General features: G+C 39.2%; 2 protein-coding genes across 3 annotated transcripts in view; both read left to right on the top strand.

The window, feature by feature from the left end:
* The first annotated feature begins 751 nt into the window (after positions 1–751).
* psma4 (proteasome 20S subunit alpha 4) lies at positions 752–5,315 on the top strand. Of its 2 annotated transcripts, none has more exons than XM_085459557.1 (9): positions 752–877; positions 1,283–1,308; positions 1,408–1,450; positions 1,895–2,057; positions 2,147–2,224; positions 2,524–2,612; positions 3,898–4,028; positions 4,350–4,473; positions 4,596–5,315. In XM_085459557.1, the coding sequence occupies exons 2-9, from the start codon at positions 1,306–1,308 to the stop codon at positions 4,748–4,750; spliced, it is 786 nt and encodes a 261-aa protein (XP_085315683.1). In that variant the 5' UTR covers positions 752–877; positions 1,283–1,305; the 3' UTR covers positions 4,751–5,315. The 2 variants fall into 2 exon arrangements, with proteins under 2 accessions (XP_085315683.1, XP_085315691.1); XM_085459565.1 differs by having other exon boundaries at positions 1,241–1,308.
* A 13,518-nt stretch (positions 5,316–18,833) lies between these two features.
* The window catches only part of LOC146719048 (RNA-binding protein, mRNA-processing factor 2a), a 28,572-nt gene continuing 26,832 nt past the window's right edge, over positions 18,834–20,573 (top strand). The window contains exon 1 of the mRNA XM_085459531.1: positions 18,834–18,898. The gene's annotated coding sequence lies outside the window, so the exon portion shown is untranslated. The remainder of the gene's footprint in view (positions 18,899–20,573) is intronic.

Raw genomic sequence — 20,573 nt, 5'->3', positions numbered from 1 at the left:
TTGATTTTTACCAAATTAATAAAAGCAAATATTTACAATCTAAAGAAAGAAAGAAGGAAAGAAAGAAAGAAAAGGGGAAAAAAGTATAACTGAAAACAGAAGAATAGTTCAACTCAATGACAACAATGACCCACAACATGTAAAAACATACCTAATGACCTTATGACTCTAAACTGTGTCATGTGCCATGGCTCAGACGTCATTTAGTATTTTTGCTTCTGCAGTGACTATTTGTGAGAAAAACATGGCAGCAAAAGTGAAAGGGTATGTTTACAAGATTGCTGCAAAACAGTGTTGCTGACAATAAAGAGATGGAGGTGGCAAAGTTTACGTTTTTCACTGGGAGTGACCAGAATGGACAGGATTAGAAATGAGTACACTAGACGGTCAGCTCAGGTTGAGGACAAAGTTAGAGAGGCAAGGCTGAGATGGCCTGGATATGTGCAGAGGAGTGACAGTGGGTGTATTGGACTAGGAATGTTAAAAATAGAGCTGCCAGGCAGGAAAAACAGAGAAATTCCTCACAGGAGGACATACAACCCATATGCAAAGGGTTGGTGTGACAGGGGAGGCAGTTTATCCGCTGTGTCTACCCCTAGAGGGAGCAGATGAAAGAAGGAGGAGGATGTACTTTTGCTTCAGTAAAGTTGTCATTTTTAAAAGTGCCATTAGGGGGTGTTCAAGTACATCACTAACCAGCAGTCAGTGAGCTGTGCACTGTGTTACAGACTGATCGGTCCTCCCACTGAGAGGTGGCGCTGCTGAGCGGCTACTTCACTGACGCGGTACGCCGGTGTTTGTGAGGAAACGCCAAACTGAAAGTAGTGGACCTCTCATCCTGGGCAGAAGTACGCCAACTTAGACTCGTTCATCCGAGGTAAATAATACACAATTACTATATAGTCACTACAGTACTTGTTATTCTAGCATAATTTTACATCTTTACTTCCTTTTGTCGTGGAGCAGCTTGGCGACTTCGTTTGTTATGAACTAGCTCGTTAGCATGCTAGCTAGCATGCTGAGATATTGCAGATTCATTCTGCTGCACCAGTTAGCCGACTAGCTGCCATGGGCTTATTAAAGCACGCGTTGTTTTTGTAAACCAGCCTCAGAAACTTTTAGCACCTATTTTGGTTTCTGACTTTAGCTAAATATATGTTCACTTTCTTTATCCCTGAATTCAGATACGTCTTGTGTCAATTTTAAAAAGGCATCGTTATGTGGGTCTTGTCTTCTGCAGCTTACGCCTGTCTGTAACTGCTGCTCTTTTTACCTTTTCCAGGATATTGCCAGCGACTTGAGAAAATGGTACGTAGCTGTTATACTTTTTAAAAATCTCAAAATGTTGTTTGTTTATTTTTTTTTAACTAGTATAGGCATTCATTTTGTGTTGTTGTTATTTTTTAGTCTCGCAGATATGATTCCCGGACAACCATATTTTCTCCAGAGGGTATGTTTTATTTCTTATCTAAGACTTTGTAACCAAATACTGGTCAAAATAATCCAACACAAGAGGCCCAATACTATCATTCTATTATTACATTATTACAATATTACAATCTTCTGAGTTTTTGTTATTTTTATCCCTCTATGAACTTCAAAACAAATACAAACTATCCAAATACACCAACTCATGACTAGTACTTAAAGCAGGAACATGTGGTTTAATGAGCCTAGTACAACCCCCAAGAAATAAACACTCTGGGTCAACGCATGAATAATTTGAGTTTAGTATTTTACTTCAGGGGCTACCTGTGAGCTCGTATCCATGGTGAAACTGTTGTAAAAGTATTTGTCTTTAGTATTTTATATAGCCACTGTTTTCCAAAAACTGGTTTTAAAGGGGTTTGTTTTTTCAGCATTGTTCACCTAAAAACCCGACTGTAATTTACAGGACGCCTGTATCAGGTGGAGTACGCAATGGAAGCAATCGGTCACGCTGGAACGTGTCTGGGTATCCTAGCAAATGACGGGGTGCTGTTGGCAGCAGAGAGACGCAACATCCACAAACTGCTTGATGAGGTTTTCTTCTCTGAGAAGATCTACAAACTCAATGAGTAAGTGAGCTTCACTAGATTCTTACCTTCAAAATGTAGTCATTCATTTAGTTTTTTGGTTAACATTGCGTTTGTGGTCACATTTTCAGAGACATGGCCTGCAGCGTTGCTGGGATCACATCAGATGCTAATGTACTGACAAATGAGCTGCGGCTAATTGCACAGAGGTGAGTTTCAGAAGGAGACACATTTATGGCTGTAATTAGAAACAAAGGGATGATGGTGAATGCAGGCTGATATAACCACCACCAGCAGTTGTTTTCATAGCCATAAATAAAGAAAAGCCTAAATATGTGTAGACTGGTGCACTTTCAAAATGAATCTTATTACTTGAGTTATTTTATCACAAAATGTGTTATATAGTTGGTGATCTGAAGTTTGAGATTACAGCCTTAAACATGTGTCTGTAGTTTCTAACCATTTCTCTCATTTACACCAACCACTAACCAGTTTGAATTCTTCTTAGGTATTTATTGCAGTACCAGGAGCCAATACCCTGTGAGCAGCTGGTCACAGCTCTGTGTGACATTAAGCAAGCTTACACACAGTTCGGAGGTAAGATGCACTGTCTGTTTTAATGCTCACAGCCTTTTACATTGCTCACCATGGCAAATCTCCTCAACTTATTGTCAGTCCTTACTTTTAAAGTGTTTTAAATGGGGATGTGCTTGACTGGTCAACTAGACATTTAAACACTGCTGCCCTTGCTCTTTAACACCAGAAACACTAGTTAGTTAAACATCCATTCATCTGCTTATCCTTTTCAGGGTTGCGGGGGGTGCTGGAGCCTATCCCAGCTGTCATAGGGCGAGAGGCGGGCTAACACACAGAAACAGAAAATCATTCGCACTCACATTCACAACTATGGGCAATTTAGATTAATCAGTTAACCTATCCCCAATAAGTGCATGTCTTTGGATTGTGGGAGGAAGCCGGAGTACCTGGAGGGAACCCACGCAAACATGGGGAGAACATGCAAACTCCATACAGAAAGACCCCAGTTTAATGGTGGAGTTGAACTCAGGACCTTCTTGCTGTGCGGCAGCAGTGCTAACCACCATGCCACCGGTTAAACATAATATTCTTATTTTATTATTGTACAACTGTAGTTGCCGGTTCAAAGTCATTACTGTGCCAGCAACTGCTAACCATGGCTATAGCCCCTGAAAGACAGCTGCACCACCCTCGCTCTGTCTGTCTATGAAGGGAAGTTTTGAATGGGAAAGAGGTGGGAGTAAAAAGAGGACAGCCATGCTAACCCGTGTAATGCTGCAGTACTTTGATTTTAGAAAGAATTAGCAGGTGTATGTCAGCTGTGTATGGAAACAGCAACCAAAGCCAGGTGTAACCACAATCCACAGCAAGGTGTGGAGGCTAGCATGTTGCTGTTGCTGCTAGCACTGCTAAGCTTAGCAAGATTCTTCAAACTAATCTGACACTTTGTGTTTTTGCAGTGTTATACATCCATGATACAAAGTGAGACACATAACAGCAACATTTAAAACATGATTTGATTAACAAGAAACGTGATTAACAGTTTCTTCTAGCTACTAAAATACACCAAATATTTATCTACGTCCATTAACGTGCATGCAGTTTTCAGTGTTTTCTCAGTGTGTTTTGTATTCGAGACTAGTCAACTAGTGAGATTTTTTTTTCTGTCATTTAAGTGACTAGTAAATTTGTTGCCAGGAACATCTGTAGCTTTAAATGTCTCTTCATAACACTGACTTTTATACTTTTTTTGTCAAACCTGATATCTGTGAAGCTCTCCTCTCTGCTTAAAACACAAAAGATGTATTTTAGCATTTTCTAATAGCTGTGTGGTTTGTCTTGACAGGTAAGAGGCCATTTGGTGTTTCTCTCCTCTACATGGGCTGGGATAAGCATTACGGCTTCCAGTTGTACCAAAGCGACCCCAGTGGCAACTATGGAGGCTGGAAGGCAACCTGCATTGGAAACAACAGCGCTGTAAGCCTGAAAATACTCTGATAATGAAAATCTGTGAAATGATCTCATTACATACACCAGGTAGTGGGAAGCAAACCAGATTGTAGTCTTAAATCTCAGAAGCTCGTGATAATCCTTTATTTACCTTAGTTTCTTTGATTTTTATTTTATTTCTTTATTTTTTTTGTCTTGGGTTTGGTTAAACCCATATAGTAATGGATATTCTAAATGTTTTTGTTTTTTCTAGTGAAATTCTAGAGGCCTAAGTGACACATGTATACACATATTTTTTTTAATACACTGTTCTTGTGGCGTTTGACACGTTCACTTCTTTTGCTTCAGGCTGCCGTATCCATGCTGAAGCAGGACTACAAAGAGGGAGAGATGACTCTGTCCTCTGCTCTGGCTTTGGCTGTCAAAGTCCTCAACAAAACAATGGATGTCAGCAAGCTGTCGGCAGAGAAAGGTGAGGCGCAAAAGGACTTTCTTACTGTTATTTCCATTTACTATCAGTAGACCAAAATTGGGTCCTGCCTTGTTGCCAATAGTATACGATAATAAAACCCTGTTTCGCACCGACTGTTTCAGTGGAGATTGCCACCCTGACACGGGAAGATGGGAAGACGAAAATAAAAGTGCTGAAACAGAAAGAAGTGGAGGAACTCATCAAGCGCCACGAGGCCGAAGAGGCGAAGGCTGAGAAAGACAAAAAGGAGAAGGAGCAGAAGGAAAAGGACAAATGAGCAAAATAATAACTTTCTTTTCACCCGTGTCACCAAAACCTGTTTTGTTTTGTCTTTTACATTAAACATTTGGAAACTGATAGAAATGTTGGTTTATTTGTACATGTCATACACGTGATCCGTGTTTTATTTACACAATAAAACACGCTTTAGAGCAATATCAATGTAATAAGCAGTATGCTGAATTTTGAAGTTAATTAAAGGCCATCTGTATGGCTGTGTTGTCATAAGCTCCCTTTGTTTTTTGCCACTTGATGGAGCCATCGGTCTTGTGGATGAACACTTTTTATTCAACATAAGAGAAGCTAAGAAAACACTACTACTTTTGGTAGTATCGCAATTAATTGTGAAACTGTCACTTCAAAAATAAAAAAATCCAGCATGTTGAAGCACGCATCTAGTCACCAAAATCGAGATCACAGTTTGACTATTAATTCAAAGAAATAGAAGTTGTTATGTGCTCTGTTTTCCCAGAGAGGCAGATAAATATTTACCACATGTCTTGCATAACCTTCTCTTCCATGACACTGAGCGTTAAAAATAAAGTTTCCTCTGTTTACTGTTGGCCCATTGAGCCTCGCATCCTTCAGCCAGCTCCATCTCACTTCCTCTGTAATGTGATCTGCTTACCACTTGATGGCGAATGTGTTCACCTTTCAAATATACTCCAGCCAATGTCCTGGTCTGTGTTAGGGAACACATGTGCACTTAATTCTTCTCATAGAGTCGTAGCATCGCTCTATCATTTTTATCTCAAAACACTGCTCAGTTTGCACCATAAACTATGAAAAATAACCACCACAATTTGGTTAACAGTCATCAGTCAGCGAACAAGACGTGCTGAATACAGAGCAGTGGAGCCAGACTCACAGATGTAAAAGTTTAAAATAAATCACACATAATCCTAAGTGATCGGGCAATAGTTGTCATTATGCCATCAATTTTGTGTACACAAACACTCAGATATGTTGGATAGCATGGTATAAAGAGCAGGTGGTTAATATGAACACAACTCCGTGCCTGTATCACTGGTGTGTGATCAGTAAAGGGAACTTTGTTACAAACGATGTAGGTGATCACTAAAACCAGCTGTTGTTAACACTATAGAACATATCCACTAGAAGGTTGAGCTGACCGACACCATCACTTCCTGTATAGACCGAAAATATCTCAGCAGAGCTCCAATCAATAAAGCAAATCTTCTGGTCAGTGTTTGTGTTTTGGACTGTTCATTTCTATTTTTCTTTACATTCTTTGCTATAGAACTTTATATATATATATATATATATATATATATATATAGATAGATATTTATGATATATATATATATAGATAGATAGATGGATAGATTTTATATGTATCTTTTTAGTCTTTTCACATCACCTGGAAAGATTATGTTGCACTAACCTAGTTTTTAATACAGCTGTTGATTGCCAGTTTCTTCCATCATATTTGCTAAAGCAAGGTTGTGTATATTGCATTGTGCTGTCAGCAGTACACAACAGAATTCGTTCACGAGTGCTTTTGCACATTTTTATTTATAATATAGGCTCAAATTCACAAGTGTTTGGACAGTGGCACAGTTTAGGAAACCTTGCGTCTGCATACCAGCGCAATGAAGCAATCAACACTGTTTAGTTCAGATTTGCAGCTTTATTTTACTGGGTTTAAAAATACTGCAAGATTTCTATAAATAGAGAAACAGTGGAGTGACGGCATCCTTCACAGAGAATGGGGTTGTCCCATAAATTTGCCCTCCCGTTGAATCTGTCGGCTTTCTCTTTGTTCATAATGAGACTCGAGTATGGCCTCCTGAACTGCATTGTTAAAGCAAGATGGCAGAGTGCTGTCCAGGGCTTTCAGATTTTCATGTTTTGGTTATAAAGGTCTCAGACAAAGAGGAATGACAAGAACAAAGTCGATATTGCTCTGCCTTTTCTTGCATGGAGAGCTCTCGGAGCTACTGAGGGTCTCTCAAGTTTGTCGTGGTTTCTGTTGGTTTTTTATTTTTGTTTTTTTGTCTTTTTTCTTTTCTATCTTTTTATTCTTGATAACAACACAGGATAGCAATTAAATGAGACATATCCATGACAAGGACATGGAGGACTTGCAAGAACAACAGAAACTAGAAAACAATCATTTTAATACAAGGGACGGTGTAATGCACAAATAACTGCCGTGCAAGTAAGTTTAACTATATTCCCGTCACTGATCAAATAAAAGATAGGATTAAATAAATGTTAATATTAAAATTAATAACATTAATAATTATCATCTTTATCCCCTATTTGCTCTGATGAATCTGTAATGTTACAGATTTGCCTTAAAGCGTTACTTTTTGATAAAGCATATAGTCAGGGCTGGATCATGTGACCCGGAATCCTCCTTTAGTTATGCTGCAATAGGCCTAGGCTACTGGGAGCCTTCCCATGATGCATTAAATGTTCCTCCTTCTATCACCTTTTTTTACTCACGTGTTTATACACCACTCTGCATTTATCATTAGTTATTTATCATATTCCAGAGCATGTCTTTTGTCCTGTCTTCCTCCCTTTACCTCCAACCAGTTGTGACAGATGGCTGTCCCTCCCTGAGCTTGGTTCTGCCAGAGGTTTCTTTGTGTTAAAAGGGAGTTTTTCCTTCCCTCTGTCGCCAAAGTGCTTGTTCATAGGGGGTCATCTGATTGCTGGGTTTTCTCTGTATCATTGTACAGTCTTTACCTTACAATAATAAGTGCATTGAGGCAATATATAGATAACATTGAACTGATTTGAAATGAGAAACATTTGGAGTGACCACTCAACAATTTGGTCTATTTTCTAAATAAATAAATAAATAAGTAATGCACTGGGCCAGCTCAGCAACACAAAAACGCCTTTAAGACTATGAAAGTAAACTAAAGCAGACAATGGTGAAACTCTTTCCTTGGCCTCCCTAGGCCAAAGCGAGAACACTTGAGCAGACAGGGTTATCATGGTCAGCATCTCCAAACAAGAGACACTTCCATGGATGTAAATACAAAGGAATAAAAAAAAAACAGGCTGCAAGGTTAGTGTCACACTGGTGGCCCTCAGAAAAAGAAGTGTCAAGTTAGATTAGGGTATGTAAAAAAGCCTGTTCAAATCTGGACTCTCAGGACAGATTAACCAGAATGGGGAAAATAGAGAAGTATGGAAAGTGAAAGGAACAGCTTTCTTACAAACATCTGTCAAACATGGTGGAGGCAATGTTATGGTATGGGCAGCTGCCAGTGGAACTGAGTCACTAGAGTTTATCGATGATGTGACTGTTAATAGAAGCAGCAGGATGGTCAGTGTGCAGGGTTGTACTCCTTGCTCAGATTCATCCTGTTGCTAAAACTGATCAGATGGCCCTTTGTAGTGCAGTTGGATAACGACCCAAATCATATCATGATGAGTTTATTAAAGTAAAGGATCAGAAATGAATGAGTCAGTCAAGACTGTAGACAAAACTGAAGGCGGCAGAGGATGCCTGGCAACAAGGATTTTCTTTGAAAAATGATATAATACATTTTTGCTGGGACTCTAAATTTCTTTGGGATAGATAGATAGATAGATAGATAGATAGATAGATAGATAGATAGATAGATAGATAGATAGATAGATAGATAGATAGATAGATAGATAGATAGATAGATAGATAGATAGATAGATAGATAGATAGATAGATAGATAGATAGATAGATAGATAGATAGATAGATAGATAGATACGATGGAGGGTTCTAACCCCTTGGAATGAATTATGGATTTGACGGGGAGCCTCAGTGGATGGATCAGCAGTGCGGATACCTGAGAGCTCCTTGAAAGGCTTGTCAGTAAATGATTCAGAGATTATTTGCAAAGACAGAGGGAGTAGTGAATTACAAAGGTTGTCAGCACTCGTCTCCATCTCAGCCCCTGAGACACAAATGGGTCTCCTCGCAGCTGTGTTCCTCAGCTGAAAAGAAGCAGGAGTAAACCAAACACTTTAGATGCCTGGTTAAATGTCTTGCAAAATAGATAATTAAATAAATGAATGAATAAATAAATAAATAAGTAAAATTGCATTGCTTTGTTTATGCTAATCTTGATTGTTAAACCAGATGTCAAAGTGAATATTATGCAGAAGATAAACTGAGAGTAGATGAAAATATCTGCCTGGTCACAAGTGCCAGCTGCTGGCAGAACATAACTAAGAAGGTAACTTCAGGTAAACTAAGAATGGAAAAACACACTCACACAAAAACGCAATGTTTCTTCTTCTTCAAGACAGCTTTCTAACAGCAGAGTTTGTGCGTGTCCCATTAAAACTGATGCACTTGAGCTAAATCCACGATAAAGGCTACTGAATTGAAAACTTGTTTTTGCTTGACGTCAGTCTTTCAGGTTGGATCTAACATGGACTTAAAATGTAAGTCAACAGCACTAATTCATTTAAAGGCCAGGCGTGGTGTGGCCACAGTGTTGAGTGGGAGGGTTCTTGGCATCTGAATGACTGTTGGCCGCTTGGGGACTTCCCCTCCTGGGCCCAGGCCAAAAGAAATTGTGTAGCAAACATGTCCAGTGACCTCCCCCTTTTTCTAATTCTGTAAATCTAAAGTTTTGAAAAAAGGAATTTTAACTTCTCAGTTTAAAATTTCACTTTTACGGAGAGCAATTCATCTTAAGGGTCACCGAAGCTTCGTTGAACTTGCATATCCTCCAAAACAACCCGAGCATGTTGGGATGACTCTCGTGGAAGCCAACCACTGTGATGACACAGATAGGGAGACCATGGCAATCTGCTGCAGTGTAAACAAAGCACCAGAAAAGCACTGGAATGTCTCTGCAGTGGGAGCTGGAGTAGGAGGTCAGCCAGAGGCCAAGGCAGGTGGTATATATCAGAATCGAGGCTGACATCTCAGCATTAAGTTATCCAAACAAGAGGCAGGCGGTATGTTATCCTGCTAGCGCTGGAGGAGGAGCGGCAGGAGCAGGAGGAGGAGATGATAGAGAAGGAAGGAAGAGTCAAAGAGGGGGGGGAGGGGGGGTGAAGGAGAATGAGAACAAGGGGGAGTGACCCTATAATCGTCTTCTCATCTCTCCCCCTGTCCCAGAGGAGAGGCCACACCAGTTAGCATAAAAGGCTAAACATAACATGAAACTTGCTGCCTTTTTGAAGCCTTTGATCCCATCGCTGATCCTGAGAGTCTAAGCCACCTATCACTGGCATAAAGTCCAAGATGGTTTACAGCACAGGAGACCCCCAGCCATCCAGACTTTGGACTTGCACTGGTGCAGGGCTGGGACCACGTGTTTGACGACTGACGAAATCAGTTCAGTGCTTCTTCTAGGCCCCCCTGGATCTGGCTCAGAACGGGGTAGGCATGGTTTGCAGTCATGCCATGCAGCTCATCTCTGAACCTGAGCCATGCAAAGATCAGCTCTTCTTAGATGGCTAGATTCAAAACAAATAAGGACACATTTATGTTATTATTGCCTTAATTGAGTCAAAGCGGTTTGTGCTTTTATTTTTAGTGTAAGCTTTTTGTTCTTTTTCTTCCTTTTTTTTTTAGATAGGAGGAAATAACAAGATGACGGGAAATGAGGAGCACACAACAAAGGTCAGAGGCCAAAGACAAACAGAGGAAGGCACCAGCATCTTAACCCCTAAACCACCAGGATGTTCCAGGTCTGACTTTTACCTAAGAAGGATCAAGACTTTTAGCACAAGTACATAAGCACAGTGTGAACCCAAGGATCATTTATTCTGTAGTGTTGGGTTAAATCTCTAACAGCCATTTTTATTACAGCCCTAAGTCTTAATCTAGAAACTGAAGGAGGTTGGCTTCAGGTGCATGAAGTAAAGCTCAAAGTTCAGCATTTCACAGCAAATTAAACTCATTCAGCTACTGAACTGGATCTGCTGCTTCTTTCTGGATAAGATGAAACATGTGGCTATAAAAGACTCACTGGCTGTGTCATATAGCTTTGTCATCTTTAAGTTAATAACTTCAGCACAGCATCCAATTTGAGGTATTGTAGGTAACTCCTGTAATCGCAAACCTGCGCTTACACCAGGTAGTCGTCATCTTTAAACTATGAAACTATGTCTTTAATCAACATTACCTCTTTTACTGACATTTACCAGCAGGCTCCAATTTAAAGCCAAGGCCACTCAGCGATGTGTGAAATTCTGACCTTACTGGGATTCAGGAATTAAATAATCTTCTCATCCGTGACAGTAATTTTGCGAGCAGCCCGCAAATCCAGGAGATTACAGGCTCGCCGCTCACCACCAGATCAAGACAGTTCACCATAAATGGAGTTGAGGAGCAGTAAACAATAATTACAAGCCGAGCTCCTGATATGACCTATTATGGAGAGGCAAATGAAGCTATGTTGCTGCTGGCACATAATAGCAGGCTTTGTGGGGCATTATACTATATTGGCATAGGCAGATATTTTGGGGAAAACATTTACATGGCCTTGAAATAATAATACATGGTTAATGTAAAAAAAAAAAAGAAAAAAAAAGGTTAAAAAACCAAAACTTTAGTCATTTTTCTATTTTAATTTCAGTGACTAGACTCAGGACTCCTCAGTGAGGCTTTCAAGTCAATTGTCAAGTCTGTAAAATATGTGCCGATTCTAATCAAGCTTATATAAATTTGTGATCTTTGAAAAAAATATCAATGTCACACAGTTTACACTCAGACAAACACCACAGTAGTTTATTTATTTTAAAGCGTTTAGGTGGTCTCTTGTTTTCATTTTCACTTGTTTTTCACCACAGTTAGATATTATTCACATGTGCCCCTCTGTTTCTGCTTCCAACACCAGCCACTTTTCTCTGTTTGCCTAATAAGGTCCTGAGAATGAGCTCCTATTGTTCAGCGAGGCGATCCAGTTACAAAGGTAGGCTCCTGAGACGTCTGTTTTTATTACTGCAAAAAACAATTTCTGCTTTTGTCAAACGTGTCACGTGCTTATTTCAACACAGAAGAAAACTTTACACCTTATTCACACCTGGAGAAAACAATCCTTAGATATTCAGTCTGTAGTCAAGGTTGTAAGTTTTAGCAAGAATAAGCACGAATGTAGTTTTCATTATTTGCCCTCTATTTCTGTGCCACAGCCTTCATTAAAAATACAACAAATGTAAACTTTAAAGTTTATAGTAAATATAGAGAAAATCTAAAGCAAATGAAATCTTATATAACCAGGTCAGTCCCACCAAGATCTCTTTTAGCAGGGAGACCACGCCAAGAGGGCAGCAACATAGATACACAGAACACACATCAAATGAATTTAACAACTAGAACACTTGCACACAGACAAGGTTAACTTTAATGATCCCACCAGAACTTTGTTCATCAGAACAACGTCTTAAAATTAAGTTCAGATTGTAATTTACTCCCAGCACTTGGTGCCAAAACTCAAAATGCTTTCTCCCCCAGTTCAGTTTTTATTCTGTGGATTATAAAATGCAGAACATCCGTAGATCTGATATCATGACTTCCATGTTTCCTTGTTAACAAGAATGAGAAATAAGACGGAACAATAACCAAAATAGTTTTAGAAATAACCTCATACCAGTGACTGAGGCTTCTAATGCATGAAGATGTCCAATTGACTTTAGAATAAAGTACACATTGGTGAGTAAGGGGACTGCAGTTGGTGATGAATCGCAGGCCTTGTGATACACTCAGTCCAGCATGTGAAGACAATGAACAGAAGCATTCAGAAACAACACATCTCCATAATCAACGACGGGCAAAAAAACGTTGTCTCCACCGATAAAATCTTAATTAAAGTTTCTTTTTTTGTTTTGTTTTACAGCATCTTGAATATTCTCCTTTAAAGACAAAAGATCATCCTTTTTAAATCCAAGATAATTGCAAACAGACACAAGCTCAATTTTGTTGAACTCAGGCAATACCGATTTGAAGCTGTAAACAAATTACATTTTGCTTTGTCTACATTTAAGACAACTTGTAGATGACAAAGTTATACTTGTATTCTATCAAATGAAAGTTGTAAATACTCAAAGGCCTCAGCAGGAATGGGCGCTGCACAATATATGACAATATCATCTGCGTAAACGTGACATTAAAATTGACTGGAAGCAACAACAATGATCAGCAAACCATGAAAAAAGCAAAAAGGAAACTCCACTAAACAGTACATTTTAGTTGCCATTTTCTTCCACAACACTGTTCAAAAACCCAGACACCAATCTGGGTTCATTATTAACCGCAGAAGTAACTCATTCAGTGGGGAAATGTCAAACGCAGGCTGAATATGGAGTTAAAGCAGACACACCTGCACTCAGATGATCTGAAACCTGCTTTCTCATGTAAAGAGTATATCCTGAGTATGATCAAGACCAGGATACACTTTCACCGGATTTTATGTAAACTCTACTTGATGCATTGCCTGGCTGCTTTTCAGCTTTTAGAAACTGACAGACCCAAACTAAGCTAAACCTCAAAAGAATGTGAGTAGCTCCGAGCGCTGGGCAGCGGAGGGGTCTTCCATTGTGTTTCTTCTTGGTTAGATTCTGATTAACCACTAAAACAACATAGCTTACATGCTACACTTGCGTGCAAATCTACAGCAATGCATGTGTGCTGAGAGAGAATAAAAGCACCATGATCACTCCTGGTTCACTTCATATCACAAGCCCAACATGATGTATAACTCATCCTGCTTTCTGTCCTCTTCTCCCTATAGAAAGTAGACCCAGGTACATGAGAAAATGTGTATTTACTTCCATCTGCCTGATTGTTCACATTGCCCATTAAAGCTATTTCCCCCCTCACATCAGACCTTTAAAATTTGTGCATTAAATGCTTCAAGTTTGTTCTTTGTAACAATGTCAAGCTTGTGATTCGCAGTTGTTCCGATCATGGATCAGACCAACTCTGCTATCCTCAATCTGTTTATGAAAGCTGCTACAGCCACCAGCTAGTTACTGAGGTCGTTACTGAGGGTCCTTGGATTTAAAATCATTTGTAAATGAAGGGCACTCGTATATTAGTGGCATTAACACTGTTTCTGATTTAATAGATAAATAAAAAGATTTTTATGGAATAAAATGGCTTTTTGTATTTTAACCTTTATTAGAATTCCACAGTGACGATGAAGTGAAACCAAAGAAAACTTCCATCTACACATCCCACACAAGCATATCTTTTCTTTAACAGAATGAAGACAGATAAATTCAGCAGGTGTTCTCCTCCTGTCTTAAATATTCCTCTGTCTTTCTCTCCTTGTGGCCTCACTCACCTTGACCTTCCCTGGCTGCAGATGGCCACACCGGCTGTGTGAGTTTCCTCAATGGGCCCTTTTGTTTCTCTTTATCAAATACATTGAAACAATACTCTCATTTATTTAATGTGGTATACTTTGATTCCCCCGTTCATGATGAGACAGTGTTTCATGCTTAGTCATTTAAAAATATGTCATGTGTACAATATTACTCTACATAGGTCCACAATTTATTGGACAAAGATGATTTTTTTTGTAGTTTTGCTTCATCCACTGTCCCCCACCATAGTGACTATTAATATAAAATGGCATGGACATCACCACATCCTGCATTGCCTGCCTTGAGATGCTCTGCTTGGTGTTGCTGCCACCTTCAGTTGTTGCTTGTTTGTGGGTCTCTCTGCTTCCAGTTTTGTCCTCAGTGCCTGAAAAGCAAGCTCTGTTGTGATGAGATCAGGTCCCTGACTTGGCCATTGAAAAATGTCCTAATTTTTGGCTTTGTGAAACTCTTGGTTTGCTTTTGCAGTTTGCTTTGGGTCACTATCCGTTTGCTCTGTGAAGCTCTGTTAGATCAGTTTTGAAGGATCTGGCTGAATCTGAGCAGAGAGTGTAACCCTTTACACTTCACAATTCATCCTGGTGCTTGTATCAGAGGTCACATCATCAATAAACACTAGTGACTCGGCTCCACTGGCAATTCTGTCATCATACACTTCAGTTGTCTTCTGTGGTCTTTGTAGCCTTTTAGTTTTGCTGCGCTGGCTGGTGCATTTATGCTTTATATGAATGAACCAGATTGTGGATTTGGACACCAGTAAAGTTCTTGCCATGGCTTTTATATTGATTGTTTGTTTAAAAATCAACTGAGGTATTGTATTTTCCAACAATTTATGGCACTCACTATGTCAAGTAATGATTTCAGATTGTACAGAAAACCACAAATGCAGCAAAAAACCTTCGCTTTTTAATAAAGTACAACAGATAAGTCTGTGCAAGCTTAGTCTTAAATATAATTCTGTTGTTGGTCATTCAAATTAATCTACACTGCTTTTGTTTTCAAGGTACAGCGTATGTCTCTGTTCCTCGTCCTTCAGGCTTTATGAGCTGCACACATGTAGGCAGCAAAACATGACATCATCACAGTTCGGAAAAGTTGCACAAAAAAAGTTTGGGAAGTTTTAGCTGATGTCTCAGGCCATTGTCTCAACTAGAGCATCTTCCATTGCCCCCTTTAGATAAAAGTCCCCCAGAAACTCTGTGTGTTACATTTTTGATAAGAGATGAGCCCTGAAAACAGCGGGTAGCATCTAAATTATGCAACTGTTTGCATCCTCTTAGGGGCAAAAGTAGAGCTGGGCTGAGTTGTCGAAGGGAACGAGCCATGACAGGCCGGGTTGTGGGGAGGAGGGTGAGTATGCATTATGAATGGTGCTAAGTATGCCTCAGCTGGCGGAGCTGAGTGGGGGTGATGGAAAGCGATGGGATAGTGCCAACCTATTGGTTGCCCGTGGGTAATGCACTTTATCTTACCTCCAAAAACATTTTCTCTGATTCTGTTCAGCCATTAAAGCCCCCCACCCACCCACTTTTCTACACATCACCTGCTCTGAGCCTAAAATGTTCACCGGAAGAACAGAATCGCCACTTTCTCCAAATAAAATTCATGCAGTTGCTTAGTGCAAGAACAGCCAGGAAGATGACTAATAGCTTGTAACAAACGGCACTTTCTAGGATTGAGTTGGATGTTCAGACAGCTGTTTTTTAGATAACTTTAACAACTTTGCATCAACGAAGCCAAACTACCTTAGTGCTTAAAAGTTCATCATATATCCATATATATTTTAGGTGTTCTTGGAACTGATCCAGAATGTTGACCAAAAATGAATAAAGTAAGACATAAAATATTTCTATCAATCAATCAAAGCCAAAAAATGAAATAATGTCCACGATATGATGTTTTTACTCAAATGTTTTTAGCTGGATTTGATTCAAGAATTTTCAGCATTTTTCTTGTTATTTTTTATTGCCTCGTCACTAAATATTGCCAATAAATATACCAAACAGAATTTATATATATATATATGTATGTTTTGTATTAATTACTTCTCAAAATGGCAACCCTCAGTCCTTCCTGTATGAAATGTCCCATGATCCTTCAGCTTTCCTCATGCAGTCAGCCTTGGGGGAGAACTCTCTCTGGAATTCTGCAATGCTCAGCCGAGTCGCTAAACCAAGTTTAATATTTGATGAAATTAGTTCTGCTCACTGATTCTGCACTCTTACTTCTGCTGAGTGACTCCAGCCCCAAACTGCAACCTGATTTTTCCTTTTTGGTTTTGATTGTTTGTGACGTTTCACACCTAATGTGAGACAATTTAAAGCTATTTGAAAAGAAAAAGCTCCATTTAGAAGAAACCAACTAAGCAAGAACTTAACCTTTATGTGTGACAACCAGTCTCTAGACTGTAAACATATACTGCATGTGACAAATTATGTTTTAGAGCATAGTAGATGTCTATGTTTACATCATCTCTAACACGGAAGAGATGGAAAATTCTGAAAAAGGGACTGTCATATGTTAAAAGCATAGTTCTTACAGTAACCGTCTTCAACAAAACTCAAACTCTGTCTGATGAAATTTGGGGACGTTTCCTCCTCTGAAAGGTCTCTGTGTGATTACACTTGTCATAAATCTGTGTACACATGTGCCTCACCGTTACTGCCTATAAAAAAACTTTTTCATTTTATAGATACTATGAATGGAAATTTTAACAAAATTATTAACATAGATTTTTCTTGTCAAATTTTCCAAAAGGAAATATAAAAAAGTCAAGAAGTGCTTGCCACGTCTGTCCCATTAAACCTAGAAACCAAAGTATTTGTGCACGGCCACATATCCCCGTGCTTGCCGGAACACATTTGTGCACATAAAGCAGATGTTTCCTCACAAGGATTTTTTGACTGGCGCGTGCCTTTTTTGTGCATAAGACTAATTAAATGCCATTAAAAAGTAATTTCCTTGTTTTCTTGTCCAGAGTGAACACGTTTAGTTCACTGCTAGTACTGAACCACAGTGTACACTAATGTGAAATGATTTTTTTTTAATACCACATCTTTATAATTCATAACATAGGCTCGATTGCCCTGCTACTCAGTCTCCCCAAACTGTCAGCTCTCACTCTCTTTGCACTAAACCTATATCAGCTAAACTGTAATTAATTAAGCTTAATATAATAAATGAGCTAGCACATTTAAAAGAAAAGGGGTTCATTTTATCCTGTAATGTGTCTGAACCTTGGAAGACGTTTGAACTTAATCAGAAAATTACAAAATTAGTCGGTTTTTAAGAAGTGCAAAAATTTGTGCAAAAAACGATTTTTTTTAAAAGTCTGAATTTAAACATTTCCCTTTTTGTCTGAAATATGCTGAATCCCTAAAAATAGCTTCTCCTAATTCCAGGAAGGCATGTTTAGATTTCACGGAAAAGAAAAATGATAACCAGGAGAAATGTGGGGAAGAGCAAAGATATTTCAACTCACGAGTGCACTGACAGCACAGTCTTACTTCTAGGTAACATAAAGTCTTCATCCGTTTGTAGCTGGATTGTAATAAATTAGAGATGTTACTTTCCAAGCTCAGGCTTCAGGATGAGCAAATGGCGTAAAAGCCTGGTGTTTATTTGGGACAGATTGATTTAGTGTCTCTGAGTGGGACTGAACTCGGTCCTGCTGCTCTTAACTGCCTTGTTATTGTCCATTAGATGAGAGCCATGCCTGAGATCTGTGGCACGGAGAAGGAACAGGAGAATGTGCGTTGAACATGTGTTTGGACTGGAGTCCAGTGATTGATGCTCTTTGAGATTTACCCACCATCGCTACCAAAGGACTTGCACCGTACTCAAGCCTGGGCTGAGGACACAGTAAATGTGGCAACAAAGAAGAAGTAAGAAGTATGTGCAAACATGGTTAAAGAACATATGATGTTGGGGTTTTTTGAGATACTTCCTTTTTAACTTTCTAACTGCTGAGCGTCTGATTCTGAAAACCTCTGAAATACAACTCTCAGGCATATCTATGCTTGGCCCCACTTATCTCAAAATGCATTGAGGAGTAGATCTGACTGAACAGCTAAGACACTGTGAGATCATCTTGGCAGCAGCATCTTGCTAGCATGTTAACAGTGACGAGTACTTTTGCATATATAATGTCTACGTATAGATTGATAGCATGCTGACATTTGCAAATTAAACATTGGTAGAAATCACACACTTTATAACAGATGGAAAACTGAAATTAACTAACCGCCAGTGGCTACATGTAGCCTTCACTGGGCTTTTTGGCTGTCACCATCTTGCTGTCTGGAAAGTGGATCTGACCGAGGAATGAAGACACTTCATACATACACAATACAATTTTTAAAATAAATTAAAACTTAAAACTAGGAAAATGTTTTCTGATGTAATAAATCAGGATAATTTTCTCATAGACATGTAAACAATCACCCCTGCTGGCATCTAGGAAAGAGTACAATGTTTGCTAAAAGTGTTTCTCACAGATCTGGAGGTTTTAGTGGGGGTTAAATGTTCTGTCATCCCAAAGAAGGCACACAGAGTAATTACCTTATATAAGGTCTTTCTCTCCAAGTAGTTCATTTGCAAACACTTTGTGAAAACTGTCACTGATAGTATAACCAGCTGCCTCTCCAGGCAGTCTTTCCTGCTACAGATGGACTCCAACTCCACAGACTGCACTTCGTAGTTTCTACTCTGCAGTCTTGCTGAGCTCACCACGGCAGTTGTCCACCTGCTGCAGGTTTTGTCCCTCTAAGTCATGGAGAACAACAAGGACTAGCATCACCAGCTGTAATCCAAGGCAGTGGAACAAGAGAGAGAACCAGGTTAGTCATGGGAAAAGGCAGGAAATGAGGCTGATAGGGCTGATGACCAGCACGTTAGCAGCAGTTGAACTTAGTAGTAAATCAGTTGCAGTTGGTGCTACAAAAATGGCAAATCTACATGAATGAACATTAATATATCAGGTTAGGCAATCCAAGTGAGTCTATTTATGAAACGGACTGGTGAGAAATGGCAACAGCTTTATAATAAATGGAGTTGCCTGCTGCCTGCTGAATAGAAAAAAATCAATCTTTGCTAGCAGTGTTTCTCACAGGTGAACAATTTTCAGTTGGATGTTGGATAGGTTAAAATTATTTTTAACCTACAAATTTTATAGAAAATGAAGACTCCAGAGATTGCCAGACGTATTATTATTATTAGTATTATTATTATTGATCTATAAAAGTGACATGAATGTGACGCTATCCAAGAGCTTTCAAGATTTTTCATCCCTATTTAGCCAGTGTTGTACAAGTTCAAGTTTTGCAAGGACAAGTTTAGTTCATATTGTTTAAAAGGAACAAATTCATATTCATAGTTCACAGTTTAGAATTTACAACTAGGTTGACCAAAAGTATGGTTTATTTCTGCATTTGTTTAACTGAGCTGCTCTGAGTTTTTCCTTTTCAGTAGAACGCACGTCAGACTCTGACAATTCCCAAACTAAAAGAGCTGTTTCAAACTACTGAAGAATCATAGACAGAATACTTTCATAAGAGAAGTATGCACATGCATTCATGTTGCTTGCAATTATACTATAGAAACACAACTATTAGGTCACACCTCTTCATCTTTATATTCAGGCATTTTCTGTCCCATTACCACAGGTGTATAAAGCCAGCCACCTAGCCATGCAGCCTGCCTTTACAAACATTTGTGAAAGGATGAGGTGTTCTAAAGAGCATAATCTGACGTCACCATTGCAACATGTCAGGGTTTGGTTTTTTTTTACATTTCTTGCTCTTAGATAAGTGGTCTTATTGGATGAGTGGGAAGATTTAGGAACCACAGCAACTCAGCCATGAAGTGTCTGAACACATAAAGTTACATAATGAATTCATTAAACCCAATAACTGCAGAGATCCAAAGGTCCTCTGGCATAAAACATCAGCAGAAAAACTGTGCACCAGGAGTTTTATGGATTGGGTTTCCATGGCTGAGCAGCTCCTACAGGTGTAATATTTAGGTGGTCCACTACTTAATCATTAGTGTATTTCCCAAGAGTAGCCAAATGCCTCAACTCAATGAGACATTTCAGACTGGCTGCCAGTGTGGGTGACATCCTGACTCATGCACGTTAGCTTTTTTGTGTCAGGATGTCTTCTGATTTTGTTCTTAAAACTCCTTCATTGGACTGTCTTCAGTGCTATCTGTCTGAAGTGCTCTTAGCAGTAGCTACAACAACAGGTCATATTACTCTTTACCGTCCAATACATGTGCATTGATCGCTAGAATGTTCTTTAGTAGCAAGAGCTATTTGCTCAGTTCACTGACAACATGAGCACATCTGGGCACCATAAGTAAAAACACAAGTAAAAAACATAAATGGCAATCCACTCAGAGGGTGTTGCAAGATTTCAGTCTGGACTTAAGTTGGACTTAAGATGGCTAAATAAAATCCATTGATCCAAGCTCTCTGGATAAAGTCTTACAAAATGAGTCGCTTTTCATTCTGTG

The sequence above is a fragment of the Copadichromis virginalis genome, linkage group LG1 (genome assembly GCF_057382275.1).
Source record: "Copadichromis virginalis isolate Kocher_CV1m ecotype Utaka linkage group LG1, C_Virginalis_male_GT1.1, whole genome shotgun sequence".
NCBI lineage: Eukaryota > Metazoa > Chordata > Actinopteri > Cichliformes > Cichlidae > Copadichromis > Copadichromis virginalis.
Note: the sequence above shows the minus strand (reverse complement) of the source record. Positions and strands in the feature narration are given on the sequence as shown.

Bases quoted from the DNA above. Each gene is read 5' to 3' on its own strand.
- psma4 (XM_085459557.1), top strand. The intron at 2,058-2,146 runs GTAAGTGAGCTT...TCACATTTTCAG, and splicing joins AAGATCTACAAACTCAATGA to AGACATGGCCTGCAGCGTTG. The intron at 4,474-4,595 runs GTGAGGCGCAAA...CGACTGTTTCAG, and splicing joins CAAGCTGTCGGCAGAGAAAG to TGGAGATTGCCACCCTGACA.